Source organism: Carcharhinus amblyrhynchos, chromosome 5, assembly GCF_965287045.1.
Source record: "Carcharhinus amblyrhynchos chromosome 5, sCarAmb.v2.hapA, whole genome shotgun sequence".
NCBI lineage: Eukaryota > Metazoa > Chordata > Chondrichthyes > Carcharhiniformes > Carcharhinidae > Carcharhinus > Carcharhinus amblyrhynchos.
The window spans coordinates 80,176,906-80,200,108 of NC_137328.1; the positions used below are offsets into that span (position 1 = coordinate 80,176,906).

General features: G+C 43.3%; 1 protein-coding gene across 1 annotated transcript in view; it reads left to right on the plus strand.

Annotated features, from left to right (window-relative positions):
* The window catches only part of st8sia4 (ST8 alpha-N-acetyl-neuraminide alpha-2,8-sialyltransferase 4), a 70,886-nt gene that overhangs the window by 8,458 nt on the left and 39,225 nt on the right, over positions 1-23,203 (plus strand). Inside the window, exon 3 of the mRNA XM_080189070.1 lies at positions 5,468-5,725. Coding sequence (XP_080045196.1) covers positions 5,468-5,725 — 258 coding nt within the window. The remainder of the gene's footprint in view (positions 1-5,467; positions 5,726-23,203) is intronic.

The window sequence follows — 23,203 nt, forward strand, 5'->3', positions numbered from 1 at the left end:
GTAGGAATAATGGTAGGAAGGATTATTACTTACGTGGCGAAAACTGCAGCAGGCGGCGGTGCAGAGGGACCTCGGGGTCCTTGTGCATGAGTCGCAAAAACCCAGCTTGCAGCTGCAGCAGGTGGTCAGGAAGGCTAATGGGATGCTGGCCTTCATAGCGAGGGGGATTGAATATAAAAGTAGGGAGGTCTTGCTGCGGCTGTATAGGGCATTGGTGAGGCCGCAGCTGGAGTACTGTGTGCAGTTTTGGGCACCATACTTACGCAAGGATATTTTGGCCTTGGAGGGAGTGCAGAGGAGGTTTACTAGGCTGATGCCGGAGTTGAGGGGGTTGAGCTATGAGGAGAGGCTGAATAAACTAGGCTTGTACTCATTAGAGTTTAGAAGAATGAGGGGAGATCTCATTGAGACGTATAAGATGATGAATGGGATGGATAGGATAGAGGTGGAGAGACTCTTCCCGCTCAGAAAGGACAGTAGGACTAGGGGGCACAGCCTCAAGATAAAGGGGGGACGGTTTAGAACGGAGTTGAGGAAGAACTTCTTCCCTCAAAGGGTGGTGAATCTCTGGAATTCTCTGCCCGTTGAAGTGGTGGAGGCTACCTCGCTAAATATTTTTAAGATGCGGGTTGATGGGTTTTTGATGAGAGAGGGGATTAAAGGTTATGGGGAGAGGGCGGGAATGTGGAACTGAGCCACGACAGATCAGCCATGATCTTATTGAATGGCGGGGCAGGCTCGAGGGGCTAGATGGCCTACTCCTGCTCCTATTTCTTATGTTCTTATGTAATAGACACAATATGCTACCCATTTTATCCTCAATTCTCCCACCTTACAGTCTTGAAGGCACTGAATTTTTGGCATCCACCAATAGCACTCCATGATCTTACGCTGGTGTATATCAGTGTCACATACATATCCAGGTGAAAACTGTTAGCAGATATTTGTGCGTGGGCATTATTACAGTTAACACTGATCTTGTAGATCTTTCCTGTCTGGTGGGGTTCAAGGGATAGCAAATTGCTGGGGAAATCCAGAGTGCTTTTCCCTCTCTTGAACCAAGGGTTATCAGAACTAACCACAGCTATCCCTACCATTGCCCATGAGATAACTAGGATGACAGACCTATGCGCGAAACTGGGAGGGTAAATTAAGATAAATTCATTATCTTAATATGTGGTGCACTGAACCATTGGAAGAATATGGACATTCTCAGTTTATTCACCTAAGTCCTATGATCAATTCCTTAAGAAAATCTTTCTCATAAGTGAAATAAAAAAGGCTTTTCACTATTCCTCGTGGTGTATCCAGTTTAGTAAATAGTTCCAGTTTCTGATACAAGCATTGTTCAACTTATTGAACATAAAATTCAATGACAAAATGTGTATCATTTTGAAAATTGGCTAACGGATTTCTATGAGAGAAATTATTACAGCAACCTGTTTACGTTCTGTAGGCCAGCTAATGTTAGTGCAAACCAGCAGCCAAGAGAAACAGAACTGGGTTCTTGTTGTAGCCCTACTTCACAATTCATACCACTGAAGTTACTTTGAAAAATCCCCTAGTTGCCACACCCCGGGAGAATTTAACATGATCAATGCATCTAACCAGCACTTTCGGCCTGTGGGAGGAAACCAGAGCACCTGGAGGAAATCCATGTAGATACAGGAAGGACGTGCAGACAGTGAACCAAGCCGCGAATTGAATCTGGGGCCCTGGCGCTGTGAGGCAGCAGTGCTAACCACTGTGCCATCCCATATAGAATTCCATCTGTGCTGCAGGTTATTTCTCTCCAGTGTTAATGATTCACACTGAAATCTTCAAAAATAAGGCAGAACATTTCAGAAGGAACAGTAAATGTGGTTTATCAGAGTAAGGTGGCACAGTGATTAGCACCGCTGCCTCACAGTGCCAGGGACCCAGGGTCAAGTCCCGGCTTGGTTCACTGTCTGTGTGGAGTCTGCACATTCTTTCCATGTCTACATGGGTTTCCTCCAGGTAATCAATTCCTGCATTGGGTTACTGTCTGTGTGGAGTCCGCACGTTTTGGTCTCCCCATGTTTGCAAGGGTTTCCTTCAGGTGTTCCGGTTTCCTCCCACAGTCTGAAAAACATGCTGGTTAGGTGCATTGGTCATGCTAAATTTTCCCTCAGTGTACCCGAACAGACCCAGCAATGTGGTGACTAGGGGATTTTCATAGTAACTTCATTGCGGTGTTAATGTAAGCCTACTAACGACACTGATAAAAAATAATAAATAAAAATATTCTTTCCCATTAAATGGATAGCAGAGCAACTAATAGAATCTCCGTCTGCCAAGGACAACATTTCTCCGCATTAGCGCTGCACTACTACTGATATTAAATTCTGAGAAAACACGATTAGAAAAGATTTGAACGTGCAGTGATTTTTCAGAATCACCTGCTGCTGTGGCAGACTAATTCACCTGTGTATGGAATACACTCAGTAATGTGAAACATTAAAAAAAATTTTAAAAGAAATAACATGGCTTTCGTAAGTCTAACACAAGAAGGATGCATTAGCTGGTAGCGTGATTAGTCATTTCAACCAAGGGACTTAAGAGACAATTAAGGAAAAAGTGGAAATATTGAACCATGTCCAGCAACAAGAAGGCATGGAACTTTAATATTGTAGAGATTTTCTGAAATTCCTAAGCAATTTGGGACTCATGCTCATTCGAAACTAAGTAACTCAATCAAAACCAATTCTATGTGCTGTGTTATTTGATTTGGATTTATGAATATGGTACATTATCATCTAAAGAATGTAACATCAGTAGGGTGCATTTTTGTTCTGTGAGGATATGGGTTCCTTCATTGTCTTTCTCATCTCCTTAACCCTTTTGCAGGCCTAGCTGATAACTTGTTCCCAGGTGCTATTGGAGAAGGGGACAAGAGCAACCTACAGAATGTCCTTTCCCTGAATATGTAAAATTCTTTCATGGGATCTAGGTGTCACTGGCTGGCATTTATTGCCTATCCTAATTGCCCTTGAAATGAGCGACATGCTAGGCCATTTCAGAGGGTAGTTGAAAGTCAGTCACATTGCTATGAGTCTGAAGTTATACATAGGCCAGACCAGGCAAGGATAGCAGATTTCTTTCCCTGAAGGACATTATTGAACCAGATGGGCTTTTATGACATTCAACAATGGTTTCATGGTCACCTTTAAACTTTTAATACCAGATATTTTAATGAATTCAATTTCACCTTCTGCCATGGTGGGAATTGAAACTGGGTCCCAAGTGTATAAGTCTGGGTCACTGGATTATTAGTCCAGTGACAATACACCTAGTCACTGCCTCCCCTAAAATATATTTTCATATATATTTTCCACAATCCCTTTTTTAGTAGCGTAGCTGAGATTGGATACACAGAAGATTGGGGAATTAACTCACTTCCCTGCCACAATTATTGCACATTATTTATTTATTTGAATTGCTAATGGGTTGAAAGAGGAAATGGTAAATAGTTTAATGTAAGTCGAGCTAAGTGTATAAGAAATTATTTCCAATATTGTACGTAGGATAGGTATTGGATCTACTATGCCTGGCCAATGGCATCAGTGGGGAACAAGCCATTTTCATGGTGCAAACCAGATCAGGGACTCCCAAGGGAATTTGACCTACCTTCCTAACAAACTGGAAGTGCATGTTAAAAGAGGGGAGAGACAACTCCAGTAGACAGAACACAGAAGGTTTGGTAGCAGACCAGGTCATTATGACTTAACAGAAGCATTTAAGCTCCTTCTCATCTTAAAATTTATTGAAACAAATTGTTTATACAGTTTGCAGTTTGGCCTCCATCAATCACTTTAAGAACATGTGCTGCGCCATCAAAAGCTACAACCTGAGTAGGACCCAAATGAAGTAAGACATTATGGAGAGCCACAAAACCATTGGCGAGCACTATTGCCCGAACAAGCAGATGCCTGTTCAGGCAACAGTGCTCACCAACAATTTTATGGCTCTCTATAATTGCACTCTGAAAGCTCTGTTTATACAACTGTGTGTCAGAAATCTAGCAGATATCTGTGATATTAACGTTCTGAATGCAGTTTTAAGCTCTGATTTAATTGTTATTCAAAGTATTGTTTGTTTTAACAATGTGTGGCAGATACGACCAGTGATTTAATAATACCACTTACTGAGTTTTTACAAGTTCTATTTATGTGCATAGTAAAGTGTTTTCTAAGGAACTTACTATGTTGACAATGTCATTTCAAAATGATACTAAAACATTTGCAAGTGCAAATCTCGATGGCAAGAAAACCTTCAAATTTAGTAAATGGCTTGTTTAATCAAATATGTTTCATTTTAAAAAAGGAACCATAAACAATGAGTGCTTTTTCATTTTTATTTTAGACCTTCAGAAAGCATAGTAAGAATGTACTCCTGATTTTAGATCTTTAAAGATCGGAAGACGTAAAACAGCTAATTTTCACTCTTTGAATTTCTGTAATGTTTTACCTTTACTGAAACAGAAATACATCCACAATTTTAGAATAGAAATTAAAGCATAAAGCATAGAAGGAAGTTATTCAATCCTTTTTTTTATTTAATTTGAACTTTCTTGGGGACCAAATTTACACAGTCCATGGCCAGATTCTCTAGCTGTTCCCACCCAACCACGGACGCTGCCGGCAAGAACGGAGAATTTGGCATTCAGCCGAGTCTCTGTTCACTATAGTCGGAATCCCAGCTTGGGAAAGGGGGAGGGGTGGGGGGGGGGAGGGGCTGGTGGGTGAGGTTGGAGAATCCGGCCTCATTTGTCTGCTTCCTCCAAAAATAATTCCAATTACTGATTCTGTAAAGCAGGCAAATGGCATTATTTATATTATTCATTTAAATAATAAATTTCTTGAATTTTTTATTCAATTAGAAATGACCGTTACCTGCAGTAGAGTGTTCTACATTCCAATAGCATGTTGCAGGAACAATTTTTTTTCTGCTTTTCACCTTTATGTATCCCAGCTTATTTGAGGATCATGACCCCTTGTCTTCAATTGGTCTACTAGGGAAAATATCTATCTATGTTTACTTTGTCTGGTTCTTTTATCATTTTGAAAACCCCTAATCAAATGCCACCCCCACATCTTCCCAGTTCAAATCACTGAAGCTCTGGTTATCCTATCCACTCCTTATGACTCAGAATTCTCACCTTTGGCTGAATAAATCTGCATTGGCTTTTTTTCAAGGTTATTGTATTTGCTGTAGCAGTGAGGAGCTCAATATTGCACACGGTGTTTCAGGTGTGAACTGACCATGGTTTTGTAGTGTTGTTATGACGCTTCTCATGTATTTTCATGAAGATGGTATTTCTGATGGTGTCATTCCCTAATATTCATAAAAATACAGCCTAACTTGTAATCCTGTTACCTTAGTTGAGTGAAAGCATATTCTCCAAGTGATTTGTCTTTTTCACTGGATTTCATTTCTTTTAATGCAGGAAGGATATTCTTCGATTTCTAGACGCTGAGAGAGATATATCAGTAGTGAAAAGCAGCTTGAAACCAGGGGATATTATTCATTATGTGCTGGACAGGCGCCGGACCCTCAACATCTCTCACAATTTACACAGTCTTCTCCCAGAAGTGTCCCCTATGAAGAACAGGCGATTCAGTACTTGTGCAGTTGTTGGAAATTCTGGGATTCTCCTCGGTAGTGGATGTGGAAAGGAGATTGATAGTCATGAGTTTGTAATAAGGTAGGACCCATTCTCTGAGAGGAAGTGAACACCTTTGAAGATAACAATTGTTTTCTAAAACGCAGATCTTTGATATTATGCTTGAGCATAATAGAAACATGGGGTTGACTTGGGTTTTGAATGGGTTAAAATTGATCCATTGCATAAGAGGGACAAACACTGTAAATAAAAAGTTATCCTGTAATGCAATGTTTTTAATTTTCCCTAGTTTGAATGGAATTATATAGTGTTTCCTTGGAAAAATCTGAATCAAAAGCAAAGTAAAATGATGTCGGGTCAAGTGCTTCCTTCTGGGCTAAAATTACTGGATTGTTTGGCAATGACACAGGCTATTGCAGGTCTCACAGACTATGCCACATAATGGCATGAAACAAGTTCACACAGACTATCACCTCCATGTTAAGTTCCTGATTTTAACTGCACCATTATGGGGAGAGACAAGTCTTCAATCTGCTTGGACTTGCATCTCATAAAGTGGAACAGTAGATTCTAGAAAATACAGTAATCCAGTTGAGAAAAAGAAATCAATGTTTTTAAAAGTGTTTACAAAATATAAATGTTGCTTTATAAAATGGTTGATATACTTAGAGCATTGTGCTCCATGGGGCGGCACGGTGGCACAATGGTTAGCACTAACTGCCTCACACCCCAGGAACTGGGTTCGATTCCGGCCTTGGGTGGCTGTGTGGAGTTTGCACACTCTCCCTTTGTTTGCATGGGTTTCCTCCGGTGCTCTGGTTTCCTCCTACAGTCCAAGATGTGCAGCTTAGCTGAATTGGTCATGATAAATTGCCCAATAATGTCCAAAGATGTATAGGTTGGGGGGATTAGCCGTGGTAAATGCACGGGGTTAGGGGGATGGGGCAGGGGGGTGGGCCTGGCTAAGATACTCTTGGGGGGAGGAGGTTGGTGCAGATTTGATGGGCCGAATAGCCTTCTTATGAACTTTAGGGATTCTATGTTTTGATTATTACTTTTGAGTAAAGATAAGAACATTGGAACATGTTCAGTAGGAACAGTAAGGATGATATCTGCTCTTAAGTCTTTGATATTTGAAGAGTAATAAAAGGAAGCAAAACTGCTTTTGTTGCAAAAGGCTAAGCTGACGCTATTGGAATTATTATGGGACTCTGCAGGGCCGATGTGGAAAAATACACCATCTAATCCAGATAATACGAAGCAGACGTGTTATTACATATACGTTTAAACAGGAATTAATTAGAACTAAAAGAGTAATTATTTCACAGTTGGGGGCAAATTATAACACTTTGTTAATTATGGTGGAAAAATAGTTTGAATAAAAAAGTGAAGTTATTCAAGTTGAAACCACTGGTGAAGTATTTAGCTATGCTGAGCTTTGCACCAACTATATGCAGCTCATCAATAATGTATTGAAAACATTAGGAAATGGTAAGTAACCAGCCTATACATTTTCCATTGAGGTGTTAGGTCATTAATGATGAATTTTTGCAGCATTTTTTAGTGAAATTTAGTTTAATGCAGAGCTTTGTGGTTATTTATCAGTGTCACAAGTAGGCTTACATTATCACTGCAATGAAGTTACTGTGAAAATCCCCTAATTGTCACATTCCGGTGCCTGTTCGGGTACACTGAGGAAGAATTTAGCATGGCCAAAGCAACTAACAAGCACGCCTTTTGGACTATGGGAGGAAACCAAAGCACCCGGTGGAAACCCACGCAGACATGGGGAGAACATGCAGACTCCACATAGACAGTGAACCAAGCCTGGAATTGAACCCAGATCCCTGGCATTCTGAAACAGCAGTGCCGCCCAAGAGGGAGGGGGGAGAGAAAACAGGGAAGTACAGATCTGTAAGCCTTACATCACTAGTAGGGGAAATGCTAGAATTTTGAACCATAGAAACATAGAAGCATTACAGTGCAGAAAAAGGCCATTTGGCCCATTGAGTCTGCACTGACCACAATCCCACCCAGGCCCTTCCCCCATATCCCTACATATTTTACCCACTAATCCCTCTAACCTACAGTGCAGAAGGAAACCATTCGGCCCATCAGGTCTGCACTGACCACAATCCTACCGAGACCCAATTCCTGTAATCCCACATATTTACCCTGCTAATCCCTTGACACTAGGGTTAATTTATCATGGCCAATCAACCTAACCCACACATCCTTGGATTGTGGGAGGAAACCGGAGCACCCGGTAGGATCCCGAAAGTAGGATCCCAGACCTGTGTCCTTTGTTTGAACCAACCAAAGGGGAGTATGATAGGATGAGAGAGGAATTGGCGCATGTAGATTGGGGGCACAGATTGGGAGGTAGGTCTGCTGAGGAACAGTGGAGGATCTTTAAGGAGATCTTTCTTGGTGCTCAGCAGAAATTTATTCCGATGGTAAAGAAGGATTGTAGGAGAAGAGATAATCAGCCGTGGATAACGAAGGAGACAAAGGAGAGTATTAAATTAAAAGCTGATGCGTTTAGAATGGCTAAAAGTAGTGGGCGAGTAGAGGATTGGGAGAGGTTTAACTATCAACAAAGAATGACGAAGAAGTTGATAAAGAAAGGAAGGATAGACTATGAATCTAGGCTAGCGCTAAATATAAAAAAGGATAGTAAGAGTTTTTATAAATATACAAAGAGGAGGAGGCTGGCTAGGGTGAACGTTGGACCCTTAGAGGATGAGAGGGAGGATTTAGTGGTGGGGGATGAGGAAATGGCTGAGGCCTTGAATAAGTTTTTTGCTTCGGTCTTCACGGAGGAGGATGCAAATAGTTTGCCGGGTGTTAACGATGGAAAGATGGTAGGAGTTGAGGGCCTGAATGAGATCATTGTCACTAGAGAGGTAGAGCTCGACAGACTAGAGGGACTGATGGTGGACAAGTCCCCAGGACCGGATGGAATGCATCCCAGGGTTCTGAAGGAAATGGCGGAGGTGATAGTGGATGCCTTAGTGATTACTTTCCAAACCTCGCTGGATTCTGGGGAAGTGCTGGAAGATTGGAAAATGGCTAATGTTACGCCTCTGTTTAAAAAGGGTAGCAGGCAAAAAGCAGGGAATTATAGGTCGGTTAGTTTAACGTCTGTTGTAGGAAAAATGCTTGAATCCGTCATCAAAGAAGAAATAGCGAGGCATCTTGAGAAGAATTGTTTGATAGAGCAGACGCAGCACGGATTCGTTAAGGGGAAGTCGTGTCTGACGAATTTATTGGAATTCTATGAGGATGTGTCTAGTGCGGTGGACGGAGGGGAACCGGTGGATGTGGTGTTTCTCGATTTTCAGAAGGCGTTTGATAAGGTGCTGCACAAAAGGTTGTTACAGAAGGTTAGGGGGCATGGAGTTGGGGGTAAGGTGTTAGCGTGGATAGGGGATTGGCTGTCAAATAGGAGGCAGAGAGTGGGTGTCAATGGATGCTATTCGGATTGGTGGTTGGTGACTAGTGGAGTGCCCCAGGGGTCGGTGCTGGGGCCTCAGCTATTTACCATTTATATAGATGATCTGGAGGAGGGAACTGAGTGTAGGGTGTCAAAATTTGCTGATGACACAAAGATAAGTGGAACAGCAAATTGTGCGGAGGGTGTAGAAAGTCTGCAGAGGGATCTAGATAGGCTGAGTGAGTGGGCGAGGACCTGGCAGATGGAATACAATGTTGGCAAGTGTGAGGTTATCCATTTTGGCAGGAATAATAGTAGGAAGGACTACTACTTAAAGGGCGAAAAGCTGCAGCATGCTACGGTGCAGAGGGACCTGGGGGTCCTTATGCATGAGTCGCAAAACCCAGCCTACAGGTGCAGCAGGTGATCAGGAAGGCAAATGGGATGCTGGCCTTCATAGCGAGGGGGATTGAATATAAAAGTAGGGAGGTCTTGCTGCAACTGTACAGGGCACTGGTGAGGCCGCAGCTGGAGTACTGTGTGCAGTTTTGGTCGTCGCACTTGCGCAAGGATATTTTGGCCTTGGAGGGAGTGCAGAGGAGGTTCACTAGGCTGATACCGGAGTTGAGGGGGTTGAGCTATGAAGAGAGGTTGAATAGACTGAGCTTGTACTCGTTAGAGTTTAGAAGGATGAGGGGGGGATCTTATTGAGACAGAAAAGATGATGAAAGGGATGGATAGGGTAGAGGTGGAGAGGTTCTTCCCGCTCAGAAAGGACAGCAGGACTAGAGGGCACAGCCTCAAGATAAGGGGGGTGCAGTTTAGAACAGAGTTGAGGAGGAACTTCTTCACTCAAAGGGTGGTGAATCTCTGGAATTCTCTGCCCGTTGAAGTGGTGGAGGCTGCCTCGCTAAATATATTTAAGACGCGGGTAGATAGGTTTTTGGTAGGCAAGGGGATTAAGGGTTAGGGGGAGAAAGTGAGAAAGTGGAACTGAGCCACTTCAGATCAGCCATGATCTTATTGAATGGCGAGGCAGGCTCGAAGGGCTAGATGGCCTACTCCTGCTCCTTTCCTTATATTTGTATGTTCTTATGTTCACCTGGAGAAACCCATGCAGACGTGGGGAGAACATGCAAACTCCACACAAACAGTGACCTGAGGCCGTTTCTTATTGAAACTTACAAAATACTTAATATAGACAGGGTACTTAATATAGACTGATAGACAGGGTAGATGCAGATGTTTCCCCCAGTTGAGGAGTCTGGAACCACGGAACATAATTTCAAAATAAGGTGAAAACCGTTTAGGACTGAGAAGAAGAAACTATTTTTTACTCAGAGGGTTTGAATCTTCAGAATTCTTTGCCTTTGAGGGCCGTGGAAGCTCAGTCATTGGGGCGAATTTCCCATTTCACCCACCACCGGAATCAAAGCAGGCGAAGGGCGCACCATGGAAAGGTCCATTGATCTTGGGTGGGATTTTCCAGTTTTGGGGCAAGCACAGCCAGAAAATCACACCCATAGGGTATGTTTAAAGTAGAGATTGACAGATTTTAAAATATCAGTGTAGGTATGTGGGTATGTAGGAAAAAGACATTGAGGTAGATGATCAACCATGATTGTATTGAATGGCAGAGTAGACTTGATGGGTCGAATGGCCTAGTGCTGTTCCTATGAAATGATTCATTTTGGTAGGATGAATGAACAGAGGCAAAATAAGGCAAGGGTACAATTATAACGTGGGTGCAGGAGCAGATGGGAATGAACACAGATCACAGCAGGGCAGATAGAGAATGGAGTTAATAAAGCGTTTGGGATCCTGGGCTTTGGAAAATGTGACATAGGATACAAAGACAAGGGAGTTATATTCAACCTGTATAAAACACTGCTTCAGTCTCTATTGGCGTACCCGCGGCTGGGATTATCCAGTCCTGCTGTTGTGAACAAAGAAGTGACTAAGTGCCAAATTTTTCTTTCTTACTGGCAGCAGTAGCGGGATGTGTGAAACTGGAGAATTCTGGCCATTGTATCCAGTTCTGGACACCCACTTTAGGAAGGATGCGAAGACACTCAAGATAGAGTGCAGAAATGATTTACAGGAATGGTTCTCAGGATGAGGAACTTAAATTAGGTGGATAGGTTGGAGAAGCTGGTCCTGTTCTCCTGGGAGAATAGGTTGAAAGGAGACTTGGTGGAAGTGTTCAAAATCATGAGAATAGGTGGGAAAGAAACTGTTCCATTTGGAGGAATGGTTGAGAACCAGAGGACACCAATTTAAGGTGATTGGCAAAACAATTAACAGTGACATGAGGAAAATCATTTTTACACAGCGTGTGGTTAAGATCTGGAATGCACTGCCTGAGAGTCTGGTGGAGGCAGATCCAATCATAGCTTTCGAAAAAGAATTGGACAGTTATCCGAATGAAATAATTTGCTGGAGTATGGAGCAAAGGCTGGCAAATGCTGAGTTGCTCTTGCAGAGAACTGGCACAGATGTGTTGGGTTGAATGACTTCCTGCTGTGCTGTACCCATTCTATGATTCTGTGATTTCACAACTGCATCGTCAGACTGCAAAACGAGTATTGTACAAAAGCAAAATATTGTGAATGCTGGAAATTGGAAATAAAATAGAAAATGCTGGAAATACTCAACAGGTCTGGCAGCATCTGTGCAGAGGAAACAGTTAATAATTCATGTCAGTGATCCTTCTTCAGAACTGGGAAAAAGTTAAAGTTTATTTATTAACTACAAGTAAGGCTTACACTGACACCTCAGTGAAGTTGCTGTGGAATTCCCCTAGTTGCCATAGTCTGGCGCCTGCTTGGGTTAATGTACCTAACCAGCACATCTTTCAGACTGGGAGGAAACCAGAGCATTTGGAGGAAACCCACACAGACACAGAGAAAATGTGCAAACTTCGCACAGACTCTTGACCCAAGCTGGGAATCAAACCTGGGTTCTGCGCTGTGAGGCAGCAGTGCTAACCACTATGCCATGGAAAAGCTAGAAATATGACAGGCTTTGAGCAAATGAAAGGCAGAAGAACAAAAGGGGTGTATTTCTTTGGCTCAAACATGACATTGGTGATCTTAATGATCGGGGAGACTTAGAAGTTTAACCACGGGCAGAAGCTAGGCAAAGTTCATAGATCCATTCAGTTAAATGCTAAAAAGGGAAGGTTTGGATACCGAATCAATGAAACTGATGGGCTTTCTAATATTCTGATGCTTGCTCTGTTTAACAAAACTGTGGTGCATCCTCTGAGAGAAAGAGAGGAAAAGCAAAACAAATTTTTAAAAAACTTGATTGATTGAATTAGCAAATCAAGTCAACATTGCCAGTAAAATTGATAATTGAAGCTCTGATTAAGTCCTAATTTGATAGTTAATGTTGACCCAATATCATCTTTCATATTGTAAAATAATTGTCAGCATTCTCTGGCCTCCCCGTGATGTTTTTCCAGGCAGTAGGAGGCAGGATGCCATTGGCTGGTGGCGGGATCTTCTGGACCCTCTGCTTTCAATGGGAATTCCCACTGATTTCATTCCACGCTGCCGGAAAATACAGAGCAGGAGTGCACCCTCACTGGGATCTGAAGAGCCGGAATATCACACCCATAACACATGCTCAATCTCCAAGCTGGATCAAAACTGCTGTTGCATTTCAACTGAGCATTGTAGAAACCACATTTTTTCTCAAATGTTTTTAATATAAAGGCACAATTGGTGGTTTCTACAACACACAGCTGAATCTCGGTTACATGAATACAGAAAATATACAGCATGTAAATGTCACTGCTACACCAGGTTCCTGTAACTTAGTTATTGACAGTTTAAAAATGGTTCATTCTTTAACCTTCACATCATGTAATATACACGTAATTGTTGGAAACTTAATCCAGATGCAGTGAAGTTAAAAGCAAAAGCAGTGAGCTGGCAGGATGCTAACAAATATTCATTTAAAAAAATAATATGTAACGTTTCTTCTAAGCTGTAACAATGCCATGGGGGAAGTTTCACTCACCCACAATGGCTGAGTCGCTCATGAGCAAAGAGGAAATGTTACTTCCAGTTCCCACTCGTGAGGTTGGCAGCATAGTGCTGAGCAGTGCGCATGCATCGATCACTGCGCTGACAGGTCGGCACATGCGAAATGGCCCTCTATTGTCGATCTTCCAACTGCTGACCTTCCCCCGATGTTAAGTCCCGCTAGCCCTCACTCCCTTCCTCTCCCACTGGCCCTTTTGTAGAGTGGTTCTCCCCTCCATTGATCGACCCCTCCCCGCAGGCCCTGCCGTTTCAGGCCCCTCCCCATTGGCACTGCTTGATGCCTGATGAGCAGTGCCAAGGTGCCCAGTGGGCATTGCCAGTTTTCCCCTGGGGCAGTGTCAAGGTGCCAGGCTGGCACTACTAGGGGACACCCGCCCCCTTACCCCGACCACCCAGCAGAGCCTCCCTTCACTCTAGAGGGTTTGGGCTGCCAGCTCCTCATTAGTGGGGAGCTTTGTAAATATCGCTGAATGGAACTACTCTTGGTGATGGTGGGGGGAGGGAGGGTACCTTTTGGCATGTGTAGCAGGCCTGGAGAATTCTGTCCTCGGCCCGCTACTGATATGGAAATATCAATTTCCATTACATTTCCATATGATAATCAGCCCTATGCCACTGATGATGCCAAAAAATGTGCCTTGGGAGACATGCAGAGGCTGTGACACGTAGCTTGAATCCCGCAGACCAGCCACTGTTGGTGTCTCCCTACTACAGCGGGCTGGGAGAATCACCGCTGTAGCAAGCACTTAGATTCCTTGAAGTTGCAAAAGACAACCATCGAAATCTTGCTCCTATTCATACCAGTGGGATCTTATGGTCCCACCAACAATGCACCCCACTGTGGATTTCCCAGTGGCAAGGGCTGCTTTCAGTGGGAAACCCCGTTGACAATGGCGGACCCATAAGACGCTGTTGCCAGCGAGCATGTACCACCTCCCACCACAGAGTAACACATCGTGGACAGGGAGAAAGATCCTCCACCATGTTATTTTGTTCCTCCAAGAATGTCTTTGAAATTCGCTTTCAGATTGTTGAAGAAGAAGAAAATGAATCTTAGTTGCTTCAGGTAACATATTCACAATGTAAGACTTAGGATCCTTGAAGTTGCAAAAGACAACCATTGAAATCTTGCTCATGTTCACACCAGTGGGATTGTCTGGTCCCACCAACAATGTACCCCACTGTGGATTTCCCAGTGGCGGTTTCTGGCTTTTCCAATCATAAACTGTAGTCAACCTCAGTCAACATGACAGTCAGCAGACACTTCTGTGCCTGACATGAGTTTTTGAGGCTGGGGGAACCTCATGGGTGCCATCCCCCCAACCCCATGAGTTTCTTGTGTGTTGTTTCAGTTGTATCTATTCAGGCAAATGGAATATATTCAATCACATTCCTGACTTGTGCCATATAGCTACCGAAAAAGCTTTTGCACATTAAAATATGAATTGCTTTCCACGGAATTCTCAGCCTCTTTTGTTTAGGTGGTTAGTTTAGTTGAGTTTATTGTCATTGTTACTGATACCAAGGAATTAGTTAAGGGTAATTCTGTAGTTATGGGCATGGAAGGGGGGTAATTTAAACAGCAGTCATTTATCTTCTCACTGCCCTGTCCATAAAAAGAAAGGTATTTTGATTTGTTCTCATCGTTTTTTTGGTGCAATCCAATTTTCACAGCAGACTTGAGATGGGGTGTACTCAAAGAGTTAGTTTATTGTACACACACAATGTGAAAGGAGGGTCACAATGTTGCCTCAACCAATAATGAGAGGGATAGAGGAAAGAAAGATTGACAGTGCAGAGACCACAAAGAAAATAAATATTCTTTCACATGGTTTCCAGGGTCCAGAGTGAAAGTCCAATGAGGTATTCCTTTATGGAGGTCAACAGGCTGAAAAATATTCGTAGCTAACTCATTTTTCTGATGGTGTTGACTTCACATGATGAAATAGACACATAGCGATGAATCATTCCAGTGCGCAGTCATTCAGAATTTCCAGCAGAAACAGTGTAGATGGGGCCAGGTATTCAACTAGGGCAGAGCTCCTTTTCTCTGAGGCTTCCAGTTAGATGGTAAACAATAAACTGAACCTTTCGGTTCAGCAAGGCAATATTACTGGTTCCACAAGCCCATGTCACATGACACCCACCTCTCCACTGCCTTTGATGGGATGTGTATCACTTGTCTGTGTGCCCGGGATTGCTAAACGTCTCATTCATTAAGAATTGAAAGAAAGATTGTGAGGCCCTTTGACTTAGTAGATGAGTAGACTCCTATTGGCCAACCTGGGTTTTGAAATACAGAAGGCCTTTATTGAATTTGTCCAGTACAGGCCAGAGGACGTCATTAGTGGGTCTTCTGAAATAACGAGCTATTTGATTTCTGAAACTTCAAAGTGGCTTGTTTTGATCTGAGACAGACATAATTTCAGCCATTTTAAGGATCTTTGTTCATTTTTAAAAATTTTAGAAATGGTCATGAGGAAATCTCTTTTTTTAAAAATATAGAGTCTTAAGCCCCCCACACTATTGGGTGTCAAGAGATGATGATTACATTTTCCTTTGTTGGGGATGGTTATTGCTTGCCACTTGTACAATGTGAATGCTACTTGACACTTTACAGTTTGAACCTGAACAATGTCCAGATCTTGCGGCATATGAGCACAAACTGCTTCATTATCCAAGGAAGTGCAAATGAAACTGAATGCAGCAATCATCAGTGAATAGTTCCCCCTGCCTCCTACCACTGACCATATCATAGAGGAGAGAGCATTGATGAAGCTAATTGGGCCTAGGATGTTGTCTTCAGCTTTTGCAGTTGTGCTGGGCACCACCATCATTGCAGACAAGACAGTCATGGAGCCATCTCTTTTTGCTAGTTTCTGAATTGTCCACCAGTATTAGTGATTGGATGTGACAAAACTGCAAAGCTTCTATCTGATCCATTGGATGTGGCATCAATTAGCTCTGTCTAGAATGTGCTGCTGTTGCTTGACAAATGCTTAACACTTACATTTCCTGTGTTGTGGTTTCATCAAATTGGCACAATGTTTACAAAAAAGCCTTTTGCTGCACCTGGTGAGCTCTCCTACATACCTCATTGAGCTAGTTTTGCTTACCTTGCCTGAGAATAGAAACATGGAAAAACTTACAACACAAAAGGAGATCATTTGGCTCATCATGTGCACGTCAGATGAGGAAGAGATATCAAGCTTCATCTCAGCAATCAGCGCTTGGCCATAGCCCTGCAAGCACTTTAAATACATAGCCAACCACATCTTAGATACAGTGAGCGCTTCTGCCTCCACCACCCCTTCCCATTCCCCACATTCTGCTGGCTGAAAAAATTACTCCTCAACTCCCTTCTAATCTATCTGCCAAAAACTTTAAATCTCTGCCCCTAACTGTTGTCCTCTGCCCTGGAAAAGATTTTTCCTACACAATCTAGGTCCCTCAAAATTTTGTCACCTCAATTAAATTTCCCCTTACCTTCCTCCAATCCAAAGAAAATAATGTTAGTTCATCGACACTTTCCTTATTGCTAAAGTTCTCCAGTCCAGGCAACATCCTTTTAAATCTCTCTGTCTGGTGCAGTCCATTATTACATTCTTAGAATGTGGGTGTCGCTGGCAGGGCCAACATTTGTTGCATGCCTACTTACCCTTGAACTTAGTGGCTTACTAAACCATTTCAGAGGGGAGTTAAGAGCCAACCACATTGCTGTGCATCTGGTGTCACATATAGGGAGAAGGACATTAGTGAACCAGATAGGTTTTTACAGCAGCCTATAATAGTTTTACGGTCACGAACACTGAGACTAGCTTTTAATTCCAGAAAAATTAACTGAATTCAAATTCCACCCATTGCTGTGGTGAGCCTTCAGATCACTAGTTCAGTGATATTACTGCTACTCAGTGATATTACTGCTACTCTAAAGCATAGAGCAATTGCTTTATGCTCTCCATAAAGCAATTGAAAATGCTGACTGTGCACAACACTCCAGCTGTGGTCTAAGTAGTGCTCTGTAGTTAAAGATAAAAATACTTACATTTATATAGCGCATTTCACAACACTGTATGTCCCAGAGAGTTTTGTGGTCAAGCCGAGTGTTTTGAAGTGTGGTAAATTGTAATGTAGGCAGCATTTGGATGGATACATGAATTGGGAGGGAATAGAGGGATATGGACTGAGTAAGGGCAGAAGGTTTTTTGTTTTAGTTAGTCAGGGCATCATGATTGGCACAGGCTTGGAGGGCCGAAGAGCCTGTTTCTGTGATGTACATTTCTTTGTTCTTTGTTAACACAGATGCCAATTTGTTCCCAGTAAGCCCTCACACGAATCAGTGCAATAATGACCAGATAATTGTTTTTTTATGATGTTGATTGAGGGATAAATATTGGTCAGGACACCATGAAACTCCTTACCTAGAGCTATGGAATCCTTTATACCAACCTAAAGAGGCAGATGGGGCTTTGCTTTAATGTCTCATCCAAAGCTTGGCACCTTCAACAATGCAGCCCTCCCTTAGTACTGCAGTGGCGTGTCAGCCTGGAGTTTTGTGCTCAATGTTTTCCTGGAGTGGGACTTAAACCCACGACCTTCTGATTCAAAGGCAAGAGTGCGACAAACTGACACACAGCTGACACTTAACTGATGAAAGAAGGAGGGTAATTCAGCAGGCATGATTTATTTCAATCACCAGAAGCCATTCAGTGAGTCTCCAAGAACAAGTAGAATCATGCATCATTCTTATCAAATAAAAGATGGAAATTGTAGTGATGATATTCTCTTAAGACCTACGTGCCATGAATTGGCATGTAGTTGAAGTGACCTCCACTACTATGCTATGAATAAGGTACATCTCTGGGCTGCATGCCTTGTTATTATTCTTCATCCAGTAGCTGTAGCTATTTTGTTCCAAGCAGGAGAAAACAATATATGATTATCACTGCTGGACAGGAGTATCCAGATCTGGCTTTGCCAATATGGCCAAAGCATCCCCTGGTGGTGGCGCTGACCCAGTTGATTGTGATGTCTGATGAGTTGGTGCCAGATGTTGCAATGTTTTTCTATTCCAAAGAAAGAAATAGTGATTTGGGCAATGCCAAAAACATTGGCTCTTTTGGATCCAGCTGAAGTATGTATGACCACTGGAATTTTTTGAGATATTTTGACATTCAACTTTCTTTTTACAAAAATTTAACACATCACAGTTTTCCTTCTCTACAGGAACTGAAACTGTCCTTGTCCAGGCAAATGACTGGTGAAACCACTCTTGTGTGGGCTGCACAAAGTTTGAGCATAGCTTTTCTGCTCTTATATTCTTGGCCTCGACCAGTAAAGTGAATTATCCCATATGCCTTCCTGACCATTTCATCTATCTGTCTCGTGTCCTTTGGGCTTTGTAGGATGCCGTTTGGCATGTGTAGGGTGCTCTTTGGCGTATGTAGAGTCTCTTTTGGGGTATGTAGGGTCTCCTTTGGGGTACATAGGATATCCTTTGGAGTATATAGGGTCTCCTTTGGGGTACGTTGGGTGCCCTTTGGTGTATGTAGGGTGTCCTTTGGAGTATATATGGGCTCCTTTGGGGTATGTAGGGTCTCCTTTGGAGTATGTAGAGTCTCCTTTGGGGTATGCAGGTATCTTTTGGAGTATATAGGGTCTCCTTTGGGGTATGTAGGGTCTCCTTTGGAAAAGTAGGCATAAGTATACATAAAAAGTGCATAAACCCATTCCTGTCAAGCTCATTAGAACCGTCAACAGACCTTTTAAAATCAACTGTCAAAACTGTCAGAAGCACATGTCAAAACAATATAAAATAAAATTTTAACAAAAATATAGAAACAGAGACCTGGAGGTTTATGTGCACAAATCATTGAAGGTGCAGGGTGGGTTAATAAAGTGGTCAACAAGATTTGTGGGGTCCTGAGCTTTATAAACAGAACAGCAGATTACAAAAGCAAAGAGGTTTATAAAACACTGGTTTTGCCTCATGTGAAGTATTGTGCCCAATTCTGGACATTTTATAAAGGATGTGGAGGCCTTTGTGAGGATGCAGAAAAGATTTACACAAGTGGCTCAAGGGATAAAGGACTTCACTTATATGGATAGAATGGAGAAATTGGAAGAAGAGGTTTAGAGGGCATTTTAAAGAAGTATGGAACATCTTGAGTGGGCTAGATGCAGAGAAACAGTTCCCATTGGTAAGAAGGGTCAAGAATCAGAGGGCATGGATTAATAATGATGGGTAAAAATCTGAAGGAAACACAAGAAAAACCTGCAAATGGTTCGGATCAGGAATGCAGTATCTGAAAGGATGTTGGGGGCAGGTTTGATCATGACTTTGAAATGGAAATAGGGAAGCACTGGATGAGAAAATATCTGCAGTGGCAATGGGACCAGCTAAATTACCTTTGCAGCAGTCTGTTACAGACTTCATGGACTGAATGGCCATTTTAGGTATTATAACCATCATATGATTCTTTGAAGTCCAAGTTCACTTACTAAAATAGTAGAGTATTGCAGGAGAAAAATATATTTTTTAAGCTTTTCAGCTTGCATTCATCAGGACAATCACAAAAATACCAGTATCAGGGAAACAATAACTTTCTGCTGAATAAGAAAAAGGCGCTGATTGGTTAGCAAGTGAATTCTGATTGATGGAGGTGTGGCTACAGATAATGAACTAGTTGATGGTGACTAACAGTTAACTGCCAAGAATTGTTTGTATTTAGACCAGGGAGATGGCTCTGGTTGCTCAAGGCATTGCCCTGTGAGATGAACCTATGAATGGTAATCACTTATTTTGTTTAGTTAAAACAAGCGCAATAGGCATACATGTTCTTTCTGTCTGCAAAGAACAGGGCATAGTTTCCAGCACATGCAAATCTGCCACATTGTAAGCTCGACTGACAATTTAAAATCAATTGTCATAATAATCTTTAGCGCAATTAGGACTATTTAGCAATTGATGTCCAATTGCAGTATCACATCAAATGTTGGATGCTGTGTTTTGCATTTTGCAAGTTTGGACTGGTTGGGTGCAGTCTGCACTTTGCCCGGTATAAACAGCAGAGGAGCGATGCTGTTCAGTAGAATCTGCCAGTCCGATATCAACAAAGAACAAAGAACAAAGAACAAAGAACAACACAGCACGGGAAACAGGCCCTTCGGCCCAACGAGCCCGCGCCGCCGTCCTACTATCTCAGTGACCTATTCATGATTTTAGTCTACGCCTAACGTGCGAGGATCAGGGAGGTCCAATTTAGGGACAATTTTAGTACCCAATCAATCAGCCTAAAAGCACATCTTTGGGGGATGTGGGAGGAAACCGGAGCACCCGGAGGAAACCCACGCAACCACGGGGAGAACGTGCAAATTCCCACAGACACAGGCCCAAATCCATGTGTCCGCACAGCAACAGAGATAGTCTCTGAGCTGTCATGTTGCCCTCGAGATGGTCCAGTTTAAGCACACTAACGACATGAAGCAATAGGCAACTCCCGAAGCAACATCCAAGAGCAGCCCACTACAACCTGCCGCCTGCATGCCCCTTGCTGGACTTAAATGCCTGTGGAGACAAAAAAATTCATTATTAAACAGGCAAAGACTAACATTCCTGAGGCAAAACGTATTCCCAAGCCTACAATGTTCAGTAAGGCCTACTATATCCCCCTATATGTAGCCCGCTCATACGGCTGTCTAAGTGACTCTTAAACAACCCTAGCGTGCCTGCTTCCACCACCTTACTCGGCAGTGCATTCCACACCCCCACTACCCTTTGCGTGAAAAACTGCCCTCTAATATTTGTCTTATACCTAGCCCCCCTCACCCTAAGCCCGTGACCCCTCGTTCTATCCATTTCTTGTAGCGGAAAAAGCTTACCACCATTTACTCTATCTATCCCCTTCATAATCTTATAAACCTCTATTAGATCCCCCCTCAGCCGACGTCTCTCAAGGGAAAACAGCCCAAGTTCATCCAATCTTTCCTCGTAAGACAGCCCTTCCATACCAGGCAACATCCTGGTAAATCTCCTCTGCACTCTCTCCAGGATCTCTACATCCTTCCGGTAGTACGGCGACCAGAACTGGACGCAGTACTCCAAGTGAGGCCTAACCAACGTTCTATACAACTGCAACATCAAACTCCTACTCTTATATTCTATACCTCTTCCTATGAAGGCTAACATACCATACGCTTTCCTCATCACATTCTGCACCTGTACCGACACCTTCAGGGACTTATGCACTTGCACCCCCAGGTCTCTCTGCGTATCTATACTCCGGATAGTTCTACCTTTTATCGTATAACTCCCCTCCACATTATTCCGGCCAAAGTGCATCACCTCGCATTTCTCCGGATTAAATTCCATTTGCCATCTATCTGCCCAATCTACCAGCCTGTCTATGTCCTGTTGCATTGCCAGGCACTGCTCCTCAGTACCCGCCAATCCAACCATCTTGGTGTCATCAGCAAATTTGCTGATCACACCACCTACCCCCTCTTCCAAGTCATTAATATATACCACAAATAGAAGAGGTCCAAGTACCGAGCCCTGCGGCACACCACTGGTGACAGGCCTCCAATTGGAAAAGGAGCCTTCCACTACTACTCGCTGTCTCCTCCTCCCAAGCCAGTTCTCCACCCATCTACATACCTGGCCTTGTATCCCATGAGCCTTCACCTTTTCTATCAGCCTACCATGAGGGACCTTGTCAAACGCCTTACTGAAATCCATATAGACAACATCAACGGCTTGTCCTTCGTCAACCGTTTTTGTCACCTCTTCAAAAAATTCCACTAGATTCGTAAGGCACGACCTCCCTGTAACGAAGCCATGCTGCGTATCCCTGATCAGATTGCAGCGCTCCAGATGTTCATACATCCTATCCTTGAGGATCCTCTCCATTAGCTTGCCTATAACTGAAGTCAAGCTCACCGGCCTATAATTCCCTGGGTTATCCCTCTGACCCTTCTTAAACAACGGTACTACATTTGCAATGCGCCAATCCTCTGGGACCTCACCTGTGTCCAAAGAAGAGACAAAGATTTGCGTCAGAGGCCCAGCAATTTCATCCCTCACCTCCCTTAACAGCCTGGGATAGATGCCATCAGGCCCTGGAGATTTATCCGTCTTTATACTGTCTAAGAGTCCCAACACTTCTTCCCTCGTGATGACTATATCCCTCAACGGATCCTCAAACTCCTCAAGCACAGCACCAGACATCAGGCCCCTCTCCTGCGTGAATACCGACGCAAAGTATTCATTCAGGATCTCCCCCATTCCCCCAGGCTCCAAGCATAGTTCCCCTCCTCTGTCCCTGAGAGGGCCAATCTTCCCTCTAACCATCCTTTTATTTCTAACATAGGAGTAAAATGCCTTAGGATTTTCTTTAATCCTACCCGCCAAAGCCATTTCATGGCCCCTTTTTGCCTTTCTGATGCCCCTTTTAAGTTCTCTCCTACATTCTCTGTATTCTTCTAACGCTATCTCTGTCCTCAAATGCCTAGATCTAATGTACGCCTCCCTCTTCCTCCTGACCAGGTCCTCAATATCCCTAGTTACCCACGGCTCTCTAATCCTACCCTTCCCATCCTTCCTCTTGACCGGCACGTGCCTTTCCTGCAAAGATTTTAGTTTTCCCTTGAGAGACTCCCACATACCCAGCGTCGACCTGCCATCAAGCAGCTTACCCCAGTCCGTATCTTTAAGATCCTGCCTAATCCGGTTGTATCTAGCCCTCCCCCAGTTTAACACCCTCCCCTTAGGACAGGCTTCATCTTTATCCATTAATATCTTAAACCAGACAGAGTTGTGGTCACTGTTAGCCACCTGCTCTCCTACTTCAACGTCAACCACCTGCCCAGGCTCATTCCCCAGAACCAAGTCCAGTATAGCCCCCTCCCTGGTCGGGCTATCCACATACTGCTCCAGGGATCCTTCCATTACACACTGTACAAATTCCTCCCCGTCAGCACCCTCTGATCTCGGCACCTTCCAGTCTACCCCGGGGAGATTAAAATCTCCCACTACCACCACCCTATTCTTCCTGCACTTATCTAGAATGTCCC